We start from the raw sequence: 17,195 nt of genomic DNA, 5'->3' as shown, positions 1-17,195 counted from the left end.
CTTTGCTGCGTTGGTCATAATGAGTCTTCATCCTCTCCTGTGCTTTCAATAGATTATCCTTAGCAAAGTTATGCACTCTCTCTAGAATGTGTTGCAGGTTTTGAAGAAACTGGGGCACATTCTGATGCTCACTGAAGGTGGCATTACGTAGAGAGTCTTTAAAAGCTTTAAGAGGAGTACGGCACTTACGTCCGTAGAGCATCGCATAAGGAGATACTCCTAGAGACTCATTGGGGAGACTTCTAAATATTCACATGATTAGATCTAGTTGTTTATCCCAATCCTTAGAGGTTTCATTGCAAAACTTCTTCAGGAGTGCTTTAATAGTCTGATGACTACGCTCAAGAGAACCCTGTGAAGCAGGATGATAGGGGCTGGACAATACCTGTGTGATGTTGAACTATTCCAGTGTCTTCTTGAAGAGATCACTGGTGAAGTTGGTGCCACAGTCGCTCTGAACCTCCCTTGGAAATCCATACTGGGTGAAGATCTTCAATAAGTGTTTCACCACAGTAGCAGCCATAATGTTCTTTACTGGAACTGCTATGGGGAATCTGGTGGTAGGACACAGGATGGTTAGTATATAGGCGTTGCCAGAACTGGTCCGAGGTAAAGGACCAACACAGTCTATAATAAGTCTGTGGAAAGGTTCCGCAGGCACCTGGATGGGTGTCAGTGGTGCTCTGGGGATAGAGATGTTCGGTTTACCTGCCATCTAACATGTATGACACTGTTTGACGCTATTTACCATACCTGGCCAGTAGTAGTCTTGACGGATTCCGTGGTAGGTCTTGTTAAAACCGTAGTGCGAAAGTGCTCCGTGGGCCAGGTGTAGAATAGTGGGCCGCAGGCTGGCAGGAATCACTAGTTGTTCGACGTTGGCCCAATCGTCCTCCTCCTTCAGCTTACTGGGTCTGTATCTGCGGTAGAGCAACTCGTTCTCTAGAAAGAACCCAGGTATACTGTCAGGTTGAGTCTCAGCCTGGAAGAATAATGGTGTCAAGGTAAGATCTTCCCTCTGTAACTTACGGAACTCCAACGTGGTAAGATTGGGAGGTAGGTTTTGAGGGTCTTGAGGGACAGCGGTAGCGGTAGAGTCAGCTGGTTGCGGTCGTGCAGCTTGTGCACGGGTGGTCACCAAAACCGGAGGAGAAACTTCATCACTCTCTTGAACCTTTGCTGGAGCATACTCAAAGATGGGATTATCCATTACAGAGGTACACACCTGGGGTTTGTCCATGACGATCAGGTAGGTCGGTTGCAGGTCTTCTGCCAAGTCGTTGCCCAGGAGAAGTTGCACTCCAGGCATGGGAAAAGGCTTTTCCCTGATGGCGACTTGGATTTCACCGGTCACGAAGGGACAATCCAGGTGGACTCTGGCGAGAGGATAAGGAGTGGTAGCAGTGAGGTCAGTGATGAAGACGGTTTCCCCGGTGTAGGCGATATTGGGCACAGCTGATTTCAAAAGGATTGATTGAAGAGCCGCTGTGTCCCTCAAGATCTTCAGTTTGAAACGTCCCTCCGGATCTGAACCGTTGGTAGAGACAGTTCCAGGATACAGGTGTTTACTGAAGAGAGAAAGATCATTAACATGAACACCAACGTTCATCACAGGCTTACCGGACTTAGGAGGAGTCTGTTTGGGTTTAGTGGATTCAGTATTACCTTTGTATTGAGACTTACCACATTTATCTATGGTATGTCCATAGAGTCTATAATACTTACAGTACAATTGCGAGCCAGCTTGATCGGTACTCACTTTCTCGTAACTGTACCACGACTTCTTACTGGAGGATGGTTCTGGTGTCAGCCGGTGGATGAGGCTGTAAGTGTCAGCCGACTTAGCACACTTTAGGTAGTCGGTCTCTTCTTTATCTGCTAAATATAAACGGACAGGAGGCGGCACACGCCTCAAGAATTCTTCAACTAGCATGAGGTTGACGAGTTCTGCAAAGGTAGAGACATGTGCTGCTTCCAGCCATTACATAAAATATCTCCTTTTGGTATTAGCAAATTCTAGAAAGGTGGTGGTACTTGCCTTTAGGTGGTCACGGAATTTTCTTCGGTAGCTTTCGGTAGAGAGAAGGTAGACGTCCAACACTGCTTGTTTCAGAGTCTGGTAGTCATTCTCAGACGCCAAAGTACTGAGCGTAACTGCAGCTCTACCTGTGAGATGTACTCTGAGAAGGGTAGCCCATTGGTCGGCAGGCCAGCTAAGTTTATTAGCAAGGGTCTCAAAGGTGGTAAAAAATACGTCGACTTCTGTCTCTACGAATGGTGGCATTAACTTACTTGCATGTGAGATATTGAAACTTACTGGAAGACTGGCGGTAGCTTGCTGGCGTTGAGTGTGGTGTGTAGTTTCCAACGCGAATTCTTGTTGACGACATTCCATAGCCAGAGCTGCTTGTTGTTTGTCATGCTCGCGTTGCATCTCCAGGTGGCGTTGTTTGGCTTCAAGCTGTACTCACTCGCGCTCACGGAGTATTGCAGTTTCACGTTCCTTGAGGGCGATTTCACGTTCCTGTTCTTCTTTTCGTATTGCAGCCGCTTCCCTTTGCTGCTCTCGTTCGATCTTGGCAAGTTCTAGTTTGAGTTTCATAGTTGCCAAATCAGATTTATCTGCAATAGAGTAAGTTTCGTGAGTTTCAGAGTCAATCTTACCTTCCTCTAAGAGATAATCCAGTAACAGGTTATGCAGTTCATTTTTGTTGGCTCCATGGGGAACATCTAGCCGATACTCATGTGCAAGAGTTTGTAATTCAGTCCTCTTGGCACGACTTAAGTTCCCTATTTCACCTGCTGGATCTGCACGGAAAGCTTGGAGACGAAACATGGTGAAATTAGCAAATAAATGCACAACGAATATACTGTTGTGATATGTTGAATGTCAGAAACAGGACAACGTGGCAACTGGTACCTATCCTGTGGAATCTTTAACAATTAATGTTAATTTCAAGATGGTAAATGATTAATAAATCAAGATCGCAGGAAATCTTGTACCCGGTACTCAATGTAAGAGGATAAGGGCAAGAAAATCCTACTAAGTAAGCGAAACTGAGTTTCTAAAACAAATGAAACATTTAATTGCCTCAAAGGTGAATTAGGTAGTCCAAGAATGTAGGCATACCTTGCCGAGTCTCTATAGGACATAAGCAAGTTTTTCCCATTGAAATGAAATATGATACTTACAGAATTAGCGAACTTTTGTGCTCTGAAAAAAGAAAGCTAATTCCCTACCTAAGTAAATATCATCATCTCTGACCGACGTGTAGGGGTGCGAGGTGTCAACTGGTGACGAGAACTGCTGCTGAGGTCCCAATTCAGCAACAAAGTTCGTGCTAGAGGAACTATGGCCCTCTTTATCCTCCTACCGTCGGATTGCAGATGATTAGGTGCTCTGGACCCGGGGACAGACCACAGTACCAGGGTACCAATATGATGATCTGCCGAAAATATGAGAAATATCCTAGGGACAAAAGATGGTAAACACGAGTAATAACACGAAGGGAGAGATGACCAATTAAGAGAATGACTGCGGCCTACAGTCACCACGTAATCCAAAGTTGTCTCACCTTCACCATATGCTACTCTCTGAATGCATAATACACACAGCACCATATGAAAATAAAATTGAATATTGAAAATAGTGAAAAGCTACTGTACCAAAGCCAAATACGCTTACCACAAATTTACGGTCTGGTACTAGTACCTGAGTGAAGCTCCTAGGACAGGCCCCCATGAAATGTGACGGTAAAGTGTTGGAGTGTTGATGTTCGGCAGTCCTCCAATGGCAGGTGGCAATGCCTTGTCACACTTACAGAAAAGAGACTGCTTGCCTGTTTGACTGTGGTAAGGTAATGGGAAGACACGCAAAAAGCAAAATATAAACAATGAAATTTTAATTAATTTAGAAAACAAGATATGAACAAAGACAATCCCTTGGCTTACGTAAAATTCAAAACAAGTCAACAAACAAAACATGAATAATTAGTAGATATGAAATTTTACTCTAAAACAAAATAAGGTGCAAGTCAATAATAATAATAATCAGGTGCTGAGAATATTGGCTAAAGCTGCCACCTCCCTTAGTACACGACAGCCAGGGCTTAATCTACCAGAGAGAGATGTCAACTCCTAAGAGCACAAAGATATTCTGAAGAGGACGGCGTGAGCTGGCCCAGACGTCGACTCAGGTAGAGGGCGTGAGTGCAGGTGCAGGTGCTGTCGGCGATACACAAGCCAATCAGGAGCAGGCTGGCGGAGAATGGGTAGTTTGCTCGTTGACGATGAGTGGAGAGCCGGTGTGTCTGGTGGTGCAAGGTACACTATGCTTCCTGGGCAAAACGTTTTGTGTTACTGGTGGACGTATCTTTAATGTAGTATCTTGTACTTGTAGAATGACGTAAATGATATAGGAAAGAGCAGGCTCAATCTCTCTTGAAAGAGATTATCATCACAATATATATATATATATATATATATATATATATATATATATATATATATATATATATATATATATATATATTAGTATATTTTGGTAGCAGTCTTTCCTGTAGACATATATTATTAAATATGACCGAAAAAGTAAGATTAATAATTCTAACACGAATTTTCTCAATCTTTCGTACATTACGCTTCACTGTTGGAGGTAAATCAAAAATCACTTCTCCAAAATTCATTTTTATTTCTAGTCTGACGCGACACGGGCGCGTTTCGTAAAACTTATTACATTTTCAAAGACTTCACAAATACACAACTGATTAGAACGTATCTCTGATTTTATATCTACATTTGAGTGAGGTGGGAAGGGTGATGTGGCATTAACACAAGACAGAACAGGAGGGGATATTAATAGGGTATTAAAAGTATCAACACAAGACAGAACAGAAACAATGGGTATTGAATAGAAGTGTTTGTAGAAAGCCTATTGGTCCATATTTCTTGATGCTTCTATATTGGAGCGGAGCCTTGAGGTGGGTAGAATATAGTTGTGCAATAATTGGCTGTTGATTGCTGGTGTTGACTTCTTGATGTGTAGTGCCTCGCAAACGTCAAGCCGCCTGCTATCGCTGTATCTATCGATGATTTCTGTGTTGTTTACTAGGATTTCTCTGGCGATGGTTTGGTTATGGGAAGAGATTATATGTTCCTTAATGGAGCCCTGTTGCTTATGCATCGTTAAACGCCTAGAAAGAGATGTTGTTGTCTTGCCTATATACTGGGTTTTTTGGAGCTTACAGTCCCCAAGTGGGCATTTGAAGGCATAGACGACGTTGGTCTCTTTTAAAGCGTTCTGCTTTGTGCCTGGAGAGTTTCTCATGAGTAGGCTGGCCGTTTTTCTGGTTTTATAGTAAATCGTCAGTTGTATCCTCTGATTTTTGTCTGTAGGGATAACGTTTCGATTAACAATATCTTTCAGGACCCTTTCCTCCGTTTTATGAGCTGTGGAAAAGAAGTTCCTGTAAAATAGTCTAATAGGGGGTATAGGTGTTGTGTTAATTGTCTCTTCAGAGGTTGCATGGCGTTTCACTTTCCTTCTTATGATGTCTTCGACGAAACCATTGGAGAAGCCGTTGTTGACTGGGACCTGCCTTACCCTACAGAGTTCTTCGTCGACTTGCTTCCATTCTGAGCTGTGGCTGAGAGCACGGTCGACATATGCGTTAACAACACTCCTCTTGTACCTGTCTGGGCAGTCGCTGTTGGCATTTAGGCACATTCCTATGTTCGTTTCCTTAGTGTAGACTGCAGTGTGGAAACCTCCGCTCTTTTCCATGACTGTTACATCTAGAAAAGGCAGCTTCCCATCTTTTTCCATCTCGTAAGTGAAACGTAGCACGGAACTCTGTTCAAACGCCTCCTTCAGCTCCTGCAGATGTCTGACATCAGGTACCTGTGTAAAAATGTCGTCAACGTACCTGCAGTATATAGCCGGTTTCAAGTTCATGTCGACTAAGACTTTTTGCTCGATGGTACCCATGTAGAAGTTTGCAAACAGGACACCTAGGGGAGAACCCATGGCGACCCCATCTACTTGCTTATACATGTGCCCCTCTGGGCTCAAGAAGGGTGCCTCTTTAGTACAAGCTTGGAGTAGTTTCCTTAGAATATTTTCTGGCATGTCAAGAGGAGTACAGGCTGGATCACGATACACTCTGTCGGCTATCATCCCGATTGTCTCGTCCACAGGTACGTTGGTGAACAGTGATTCTACGTCCAACGAGGCTCTTATCCCTGTGGCCCGTGTGCCCCGCAGTAAGTCAACAAATTCCTTTGGAGACTTCAGGCAGAAGGCGCAAGGGACATAAGGAGCCAGCAGGCCGTTGAGTCGCTTCGCCAGTCTGTACGTGGGTGTGGGTATCTGGCTAATGATTGGCCGAAGTGGGTTTCCAGGCTTGTGTCTTGACATTTCCATACGCATATCCAGGTTTATATTCCCCAATAATCTTTGGCAGGTGGAGTCCGGATTTCTTGGCGTTCACAGTTTCGATCAGTTTGTTGACCTTTGCTTTCAATTCGGCTGTAGTGTCCTTCGTTACCCTTTGGAATTTAGTTTGGTCAGAGAGTATGAGGTTCATTTTCGCCAGATATTCGTCTTTTTTAAGAATGACGTATATTGGCGACTTGTCGCCTCTCCTGACAACTATCTCCTTGTTCTCACGAAGGCTTTTAGCTGCCGCTTTGAGCTCGGGGGACAAAATGGTGCTTCTGTAATTGCCTCGATTCTTTCCTCCTTCCGCAATAAGTTCTGCTTGTAAGGTATCTTTGGTAGTGACCTTCTTTTGTGTCTCGAGGTCGAATATGTCGTCCAACAGGATTTCCAACTCACCTTTCCGGGCCATCTCACTCGGTCTTGACATAACGTGATAGTTTATACCCAGCAACGTTATATGGAGGACCTATGGCAATTCCACGACCAAGAGATGGCTTCCTGAACCTTGCAGGAATCAACCTCACTGAGGACCAAATCACTCTCCTAAATCTGGGTTTAAACTGTCACGTTATGTCCAGACCGAGTGAGATTCACAATTCGATTAAGGAAGGGACCTTATGATGACCTGGGGTGAGACTGGCTGTATAATAGCGTCACAGCAGAAGAGGGGCGGGGGGATGATGACCTGGGGTGAGACTGGCTGTATAATAGCGTCACAGCAGAAGAGGGGCGGGGGGATGATGACCTGGGGTGAGACAGGCTGTATAATAGCGTCACAGCAGAAGAGGGGCGGGGGGATGATGACCTGGGGTGAGACTGGCTGTATAATAGCGTCACAGCAGAAGAGGGGCGGGGGGATGATGACCTGGGGTGAGACTGGCTGTATAATAGCGTCACAGCAGAAGAGGGGCGGGGGGATGATGACCTGGGGTGAGACTGGCTGTATAATAGCGTCACAGCAGAAGAGGGGCGGGGGGATTTGTCTTTCCCTCGGCTGTTTGTAATGTGTTCCGCCAACTTAATAGTTTGCTCACATTCGGCTTCATGACAGTAATTCAAGTTTGTATAAAGATTTAATGTTTTTTTTTCCTCAGATTGATGAGAATGAGTTGGATATGAGTCGAACTTGGCTGAAGAAGACGCAGACGAATACTGGGTGCTTCGACATGTTTGGCAGGGTACTGAATAAAAACATGAAGGTAAGATGTGTAAGTTTATATATCTGCCTGTGTCATATATCACACACACGCACGCGCGCGCGCGCACACACACACACACACACACACACACACACACACACACACACACACACACACACACACACACGCACACACGCACACACACACACACACACACGGTAAGGGGCGAGAAGTCGGACTGGCGAACAGTAACAAGTGGAGTACCACAAGGATCGGTGCTGGGACCAATTCTATTTCTTGTATATGTTAACAACATGTTTACAGGCGTAGAGTCCTACATGTCGATGTTTGCGGATGACGCAAAGTTGATGAGAAGAGTTGTGACAGATGAGGATTGCAGGATCCTCCAAGAGGACCTGAACAGGTTGCAGAGATGGTCAGAGAAATGGTTACTGGAATTCAACACGAGCTAATGTAAAGTTATGGAAATGGGACTAGGAGATAGGAGACCAAAGGGACAGTACACAATGAAGGGGAACAGCCTACCTGTAACGACGCGTGAAAGAGACCTGGGGGTGGACGTAACACCTAATCTATCTCCTGAGGCACATATAAATAGGATAACAACAGCAGCGTACTCTACACTGGCAAAAGTTAGAACATCATTCAGAAACCTAAGTAAGGAGGCATTTAGGGCGCTTTACACTGCCTACGTAAGGCCAGTCTTAGAGTATGCCGCCTCATCATGGAGTCCCCATCTGAAGAAGCATATAATGAAACTGGAAAAGGTTCAGAGGTTTGCAACGAGACTCGTCCCAGAGCTACGAGGGATGGGGTATGAGATGCGCCTGAGGGAACTGTGCCTTACGACACTAGAAAGAAGAAGGGAGAGGGGGAACATGATAGGAACGTATAAGATACTCAGAGGGATTGACAGAGTGGACATAGACGAAATGTTCACACGGAATAGTAACAGAACGAGGGGACATGGATGGAAGCTTGAAACTCAGATGAGTCACAGAGATGTTAGGAAGTTTTCTTTTAGCGTGAGAGTAGTGGGAAAATGGAATGCACTTCAGGAACAGGTTGTGGAAGCAAATACTATTCATAATTTTAAAACCAGGTATGATAGGGAAATGGGACAGGAGTCATTGCTGTAAACAACCGATGCTCGAAAGGCGGGATCCAAGAGTCAATGCTCGATCCTGCAGACACAACTAGGTGAGTACACACACACACACACGCACGCACACACACACACACACACACACACACACACACACACACACACACACACACACACACACACACACATACACACACACACACACACACACACACACACACACACACACACACACACGCACACAGAACTAAGAGGCATGAGTTACGAGGAAAGGCTGGGGGAAATGCACCTTACGACACTGGAAGACAGAAGAGTAAGGGGAGACATGATCACAACCTACAAAATCCTCAGAGGAATCGACTAGGTAAACAAGGATAAACTATTCAACACTGGTGGGACGCGAACAAGGGGACACAGGTGGAAACTGAGTACCCACATGAGCCACAGAGACGTTAGAAGGAACTTTTTCAATGTCAGAGTAGTTAACGGATAGAATGCATTAGGCAGTGATGTGGTGGAGGCTGACTCCATACACAGTTTTAAATGTAGATATGATAGACCCCAGTAGGCTCAGGAATCTGTACATTAGTTGATTGACAGTTGAGAGGCGGGACCAAAGAGCCGAAGCTCAACCCCCGCAAGCACAAATAGGTGAGTACACACACACACACACACACACACACACACACACACACACACACACACACACACACACACACACACACACAGGAAAGGCTGCGGGAAATGCACCTCACGACACTGGAAGACAGAAGAGTAAGGGGGGACATGATCACAACCTACAAAATCCTCAGGGGAATCGACCGGGTAAACAAGGACGAACTTTTCAACACTGGTGGGACGCGAACAAGGGGACACAGGTGGAAGCTGAGTACCCAAATGAGCCACAGAGACGTTAGAAAGAACTTTTTCAGTGTCAGAGTAGTTAGCAAATGGAATGCATTAGGAAGTGATGTGGTGGAGGCTGACTCCATTCACAGTTTCAAATGTAGATATGATAGAGCCCAATAGGCTCAGGAATCTGTACACCAGTTGATTGACGGTTGAGAGGCGGGACCAAAGAGCCAGAGCTCAACCCCCGCAAGCACAATTAGGTGAGTACACACACACACACACACACACCCACACACTTTGCTGCCTGTAGAAATAGATCCCACCTGCTCATCATGAGCGACTTCAATCACGGAAGGATTGACTGGGACAACAAGGAACCGCATGGAGGCGAGGATACGTGGAGAGCCAAACTATTGGATGTGGTGACAAGAAACTTTTTAACCCAGCATGTCGGAGAACCCACAAGGATGAGAGGCAATGACGAACCAGCGAGACTCGACCTGGTCTTCACTCTGAACGACTCCGACATAAGAGAAATCGGTTTTGAGGACCCAGTAGGAATGAGCGACCACAGTGTACTGGTGTTTGAGTACTTGATTAAAGAAGGGTTATTGAACTCGAGGAGGGATACCGAAACCAAAAGGTTAGCATACCGAAAGGGAAACTATGAGGGGATAAGAAAATTCCTAACAGATATAGCATGGGAAACAGAGCTCAGGGGAAAGACGGCCCAAGATATGATGGATTACATCACGCAGAAGTGCAAGGACGCAGCAAACAAGTTTGTCCCAGTCCAAAAAGAAAACAGAGAAATGAAAATGAGAAACACATGGTTTAATCAGAAATGTGGGCTAGCTAAGCAGCAAAGTAAAAGGGCATGGAGAAACTATAGGAATAACAGGACACTGGAGAGCAGAGAAAGATACCAGAATGCCAGGAATGAATATGTCACGATGAGAAGAGAGGCAGAAAGACAATACGAAAATGACATCGCAAGCAAGGCAAAGACTCAACCTAAATTGTTGCATAGCCACATCAGGAGAAAAACAACAGTAAAGGAACAGGTTATGAAATTAAGGATAGGGGCGGAAGGATTCACTCCAAATGACAAGGAAGTGTGTGAGGAATTGAATAAGAAATTCCGGAAGGTCTTCACCTTCGAGCAAGGAGAAATTCCAGAGGTAAATGTGGGAATAGCTAACCAGGAACCACTGGAAGAGTTTGAGATTACCAGCGAGGAAGTAAGGAAGTGTTTACTAGAGTGGGATGTGACAAAGGTTATAGGCCCAGATGGAATCTCCCCTTGGGTTCTAGAGGAAGAAGCAGGAGAACTGTGCCTACCACTCTCCATAGTGTATAACAAATCACTGGCAACAGGGGAACTGCCAGATATTTGAAAAGCAGCTAACGTAGTTCCGATATACAAGAAAGGGGATAGACAGGAGGCACTGAACTACAGGCCTGTGTCCCTAACCTGCATACCATGCAAGCTGATGGAGAAGATTGTGCGAAAAAAACTAGTGGAGCATCTGGAGCGAAGGAACTTTGTAACACAGCATCAACATGGTTTCAGGGATGGCAGGTCCTGCCTCACAGGCTTACTTGAATTCTACGACCAGGCAACAAAAATAAGGCAAGAAAGAGAAGGGTGGGCAGACTGCATATTTTTGGATTGTCAGAAAGCCTTTGATACAGTGCCACACAAGAGTCTAGTGCGAAAGTTGGAGACGCAGGCTGGAGTGAAAGGGAAGGTACTCTGGTGGATAGAGGAGTACCTAAGCAACAGGAGACAACGAGTCTGTGTGAGGGGTGAGGTCTCAGATTGCCGAGACGTTATAAGTGGAGTCCCGCAGGGGTCAGTCCTTGGACCTATACTGTTTCTGGTATATGTAAATGATCTCCCAGAGGGTATAGATTCGTTCCTCTCAATGTTTGCCGACGATGCAAAAATTATGAGGAGGATTGAAACAGAGGATGATAGTAGGAGGCTACAAGATGACCTAGATAGACTGAGTGAATGGTCCAACAAATGGCTGTTGAAGTTCAACCCGAGTAAATGCAAAGTAATGAAACTAGGCAGTGGAAACAGGAGGCCAGACACAAGATACAGAATAGGAGATGAAGTACTTAATGAAACAGACAGAGAGAAAGATCTAGGAGTTGATATCACACCAAACCTGTCTCCTGAAGCCCACATAAAGAGAATAACGTCTGCGGCATATGCGAGGCTGGCTAACATCAGAACGGCGTGCAGGAACCTGTGTAAGGAATCATTCAGAATCTTGTACACCACATATGTAAGACCAATCCTGGAGTATGCGGCCCCAGCATGGAACCCGTACCTTGTCAAGCACAAGACGAAGCTGGAAAAAGTCCAAAGGTATGCTACTAGACTAGTCCCAGACCTAAGAGGCATGAGTTATGAGGAAAGGCTGCGGGAAATGCACCTTACGACACTGGAAGACAGAAGAGTAAGGGGGGACATGATCACAACCTACAAAATCCTCAGGGGAATCGACCGGGTAAACAAGGATGAACTTTTCAACACTGGAGGGGCGCGAACAAGGGGACACAGGTGGAAACTGAGTACCCAAATGAGCCACAGAGACATTAGAAAGAACTTTTTCAGTGTCAGAGTAGTTAGTAAATGGAATGCACTAGGAAGTGATGTGGTGGAGGCTGACTCCATACACAGTTTTAAATGTAGATATGATAGAGCCCAGTAGGCTCAGGAATCTGTACACCAGTTGATTGACGGTTGAGAGGCGGGACCAAAGAGCCAGAGCTCAACCCCCGCAAGCACAATTAGGTGAGTACACACACACACACACACACACACACACACACACACACACACACACACACACACACACACACACACACACACACACACACACACACACACACACAAACTTTCTCCTGACAGAGCTCAGGGGAAAGACGGCCCAAGATATGATGGATTACATCACGCAGAATTGCAAGGACGCAGCAAACAAGTTTGTCCCAGTCCAAAAGGAAAACAGTGAAATGAAGATGAGAAACCCATGGTTTAATCAGAGATGTAGGCTAGCTAAGCAGCAAAGTAAAAGGGCATGGAGAAACTATAGGAATAACAGGACACTGGAGAGCAGAGAGAGATACCAGAATGCCAGGAATGAATATGTCACGATGAGAAGAGAGGCAGAAAGACAATACGAAAATGACATCGCAAGCAAGGCAAAGACTCAGCCTAAATGGCTGCATAGCCACATCAGGAGAAAAACAACAGTAAAGGAATAGGTTATGAAATTAAGGATAGGGGCGAAAGGATTCAATACAAACGACAAGGAAGTGTGTGAGGAACTGGATAAGAAATTCCAGGAGGTCTTCACCTTAGAGCAAGGAGAAATTCCACAGATAAGAGAGGGAATAGCTAACCAGGAACCACTGGAAGAGTTTGAGATTACAGCGGGGAAGTAAGGAAGTGTTTACTAGAGATGGATGTGACAAAGGCTATAGGCTCTGATGGAATCTCCCCTTGGATACTAAAGGAAGGAGCAGAAGAACTGTGCCTACCACTCTCCATAGTGTATAACAAATCACTGGCAAGAGGGGAACTGCCAGAAATTTGGAAAGCAGCTTACGTAGTCCCAATATACAAGAAAGGGGCAAGACAGGAGGCACTGAACTACAGGCCAGTGTCCCTAACCTGCATACCATGCAAGCTGATGGAGAAGATTGTGCGAAGAAAGCTAGTGGAGAATCTGGAGCGAAAGAACTTTGTAACACAGCATCAACATGGGTTCAGGGATGGCAGGTCCTGCCTCACAGGGTTACTTGAATTCTACGACCAGGCAACAAAAATAAGGCAAGAAAGAGAAGGGTGGGCAGACTGCATATTTTTGGATTGTCAGAAAGCCTTTGATACAGTGCCACACAAGAGGCTAGTGCGAAAGTTGGAGATGCAGGCTGGAGTGAGAGGGAAGGTACTCCATTGGATAAAGGAGTACCTAAGCAACAGGAGACAACGAGTCAGTGTGAGGGGTGAGGTCTCAGATTGGCGAGACGTTACAAGTGGAGTCCCGCAGGGGTCAGTCCTTGGACCTATACTGTTTCTGGTATATGTAAATGATCTCCCAGAGGGTATAGAATAGTTTCTCTCAATGTTTGCCGATGATGCAAAAATTATGAGGAGGATTGAAACAGAGGATGATAGTAGGAGGCTACAAGATGACCTAGACAGACTGAGTGAATGGTCCAACAAATGGCTGTTGAAGTTCAACCCGAGTAAATACAAAGTAATGAAACTAGGCAGTGGAAACAGCAGGCCAGACACAGGATACAGAATAGGAGATGAAGTACTTAATGAAATGGACAGAGAGAAAGATCTTGGAGTTGATATCACACCAAACCTGTCTCCTGAAGCCACATAAAAAGAATAACGTCTGCGGCATATGCGTGGCTGGCTAACATCAGAACAGCGTTCAGGAACCTGTGTAAGGAATCATTCAGAATCTTGTACACCACATATGTAAGACCAATCCTGGAGTATGCGGCCCCAGCATGGAGCCCGTACCTTATCAAGCACAAGAAGAAGGTGGACAAAGTCCAAAGGTATGCCACTAGACTAGTCCCAGAACTAAGAGGCATGAGTTACGAGGAAAGGCTGCGGGAAATGCACCTTACGACACTGGAAGACAGAAAAGTAAGGGGAGACATGATCACAACCTACAAAATCCTCACGGGAATCGATCGGATAAATAAGGATAAACTATTTAACACTGGTGGGACGCGAACAAGGGGACACAGGTGAAAACTGAGTACCCACATGAGCCACAGGGACGTCAGGAGGAACTTTTTCAGTGTCAGAGTAGTTAACGGATGGAATGCATTAGGCAGTGATGTGGTGAAGGCTGACTCCATACACAGTTTGAAATGTAGATATGATAGAGCCCAGTAGGCTCTGGAATCTGTACACCAGTTGATTGACAGTTGAGAGGCGGGACCAAAGAGCCACAGCTCAACCCCTGCAAGCACAAATAGGTGAGTACACACACACACACACACACACACACACACACACACACACACACACACACACACACACATCACACACACACACACACACACACACACACACCCACACACACACACACACACAACAGAGTGGATGGCTCTGGTGGCTGAGTGGACGGCACGCTGGATACATAGTTCTGTGGACCAGAGTTCCATTCCCGGCGCCGGCGGAAACAAAAATTGGCTGAGTTTCTTTTTACCCTGATGCCCCTGTTACCTAGCAGTAAATAAGTACCTTGGAGTTAGACAGCTGTTACTGACTGCTTCATGGGGGTGTGTGTATGGGGAAAAATAAATAAATTAGTTAGTAGTTATTAACAGTTGATTGATGGACAGTTGAGAGACGGGCCGAAAGAGTAGAGCTCAACCCTCGCAAGCACATCCAGGTTAATACACATGCACAATGGGCCTGCTAGCTGAGAGGATAGTGCTCTGAACTCGTAATTCTAAGGTCAATGCTCGATCCCCGGTGATAACAAAAACAAAATGGGCAGAGTTTCTTTCATCTTGATGCCCCTATTACCTAGCAGTAAATAGGTACCTCGGAGTTAGACAGATGTTACAGGCTGCTTCCTGGGTGTGTGTGTGTGTGTGTGTGTGTGTGTGTGTGTGTGTGTGTGTGTGTGTGTGTGTGTGTGTGTGTGTGTGTGTGTGTGTGTGTGTGTGTGTTGAAAAAATAGTAATTAGTTAGTTGTTAGTATCAGTTGATTGATTGACAGTTGACAGTTGGGCCGAAAGAGCAGAGCTCAACCCCCGCAACCTCAACTTGTGAATACACAGGGGAAAGCTGGGTACCCAAATGAGCCACAGAGACATTAGAAAGATCTTTTTAGTGTCAGAGTAGTTAATAAATGGGAATGCACAAGGAGATTTGTTCACTAGGAAGTGATTGGGTGGAGGCTGACTTCATACTGAGGTTTCAAATTTAGATATGATAGAACTCGAGAAGCTCAGGAATCTGAGCTTCTGCCTTCCGCTCTGCCTCTACTCGAGCCCTCCTCCTTTTTCATGACACCATATTCAACGCTGCCCTCCACTCGGTTCCTCGCTCTACCGCCTGGGGCGCACTGAAGTGCGTTCCCTGGTGGAATGCAGACTGTGCTCGGGCAGTCCGCTGTAAGCGTGCAGCCTGGAAGAAACACCGACGCCGCCAGGTGGCTGCTTCTTTTGTTTGTTTGTTTGTTTAGGAAGGCGAGTACGGTGGCCCATAGGGCCATCAGTATTGCTAAACGTGAGAGTTGGAAATCTTATGTCTCCACTATCACGACTGACACTCCTCTGCCCCTGATCAGGAAGAAAATCCATAAGATAGTGGGTAAGTTTGTTCCAGATGTCTCGCCAGTCCTTCACCTCCATGGTTCTCTTGTGGCGGATCCGGTGTCGGTCACAGCCGAACTGGGTTCGCACTTTCCGACTATTAGCTCTGGTTCTCATCTTCCTCTGTCTTTCCTTACTCATAAGCTCCTTCTTGAATCTTGTCCATCAGATTTTCGCCCTCATCTTCATATATATATATATATATATATATATATATATATATATATATATATATATGTAATAAAAATAAAAAATAAAATTTCCTTCAATGAGTATGCGGATGCTGCCGCTGAGGAGACTAATCGCACCTTTCCCATCTGTCGTAAAGGTGTTTCTTATTCCTGACTTCTACCTGACTTGGTGCCCTCTTTTGATAATTACTTACTTGTCCTTTCCAATACTTTGGGGAAAGTATTGGAGAGGACATTAAGTCTATCATTTAGTCCACTAAATGATAGACTTAAGGAACATACAAGAAGTGTTAAGTCTGCAGACACAAACAATGCTCTCTTCTATGGACATTAAGTCTATCATTTAGTCCACTAAATGATAGACTTAAGGAATATAAAAGAAGTGTTAAGTCTGCAGATACAAACAATGGTCTCTTCTGTCATGGGTGTGGGAAATTCTGACTCCAAAATAATGACAATAATCTAATATATAATTCGAAGGACCATTCTTATGAAAATAAAATAAATTAGAGAACCAGTGCCTATGGATCTCTTATATAAAGTAAAAATGAAATCTATTAATGAATACTATATGAACTGTAGTTTACTGTAAACTGTAGAGCCAAGTCCCTCCACATACTTATACTTGGGGGGGGGTTAAAAAGTAAATAGAAAATAAAGTATTTCAAATAATGAGATAATGAAATGCTAATGCGCATTAATTCATAATTCATATATATAAATAATATGTAATAATACAATATTAGTAAATCAATAATTAATACCACAAGCTATCTACAGAAAATGTATAGACAGCTTAGCTGTGGGTAGAAGGAGTAGCATGCTTCCCGTAAACTAGTAAACTCGTCGTCGTGAAACTTGTTTCAGAGGGTTACTCTGGGAACACGTGATCGTTGTGAAATTTCTCGTCTCGCTTCTCTTTGAACTCCGGCTGAAAGACGATTCATATGTAAAATCTATTGGAGAATATATAATTTCTCAAGTATTCATAAAAATCAAAGTGGGGAGATAAAGGGAATGAGACTTACGGGTTTGTTTTGACTGGTATGGGTCATGACGACATTCCGTCCTATCTA

General features: G+C 44.8%; 1 protein-coding gene across 2 annotated transcripts in view; it reads left to right on the top strand.

Moving 5' to 3' along the window:
• LOC123766633 (murinoglobulin-2) overlaps window positions 1-17,195 on the top strand; it is a 585,294-nt gene that overhangs the window by 473,971 nt on the left and 94,128 nt on the right. For both annotated transcript variants that reach the window (XR_011223484.1, XM_069308162.1), the window contains exon 22: window positions 7,534-7,638. Coding sequence is in view for 1 of the 2 variants with exons in the window: in XM_069308162.1 (XP_069164263.1) it covers window positions 7,534-7,638 (105 nt within the window). In the remaining variant the exon portion in view is untranslated. The remainder of the gene's footprint in view (window positions 1-7,533; window positions 7,639-17,195) is intronic.

The sequence above is a fragment of the Procambarus clarkii genome, chromosome 62, assembly GCF_040958095.1.
Source record: "Procambarus clarkii isolate CNS0578487 chromosome 62, FALCON_Pclarkii_2.0, whole genome shotgun sequence".
NCBI lineage: Eukaryota > Metazoa > Arthropoda > Malacostraca > Decapoda > Cambaridae > Procambarus > Procambarus clarkii.
Note: the sequence above shows the minus strand (reverse complement) of the source record. Positions and strands in the feature narration are given on the sequence as shown.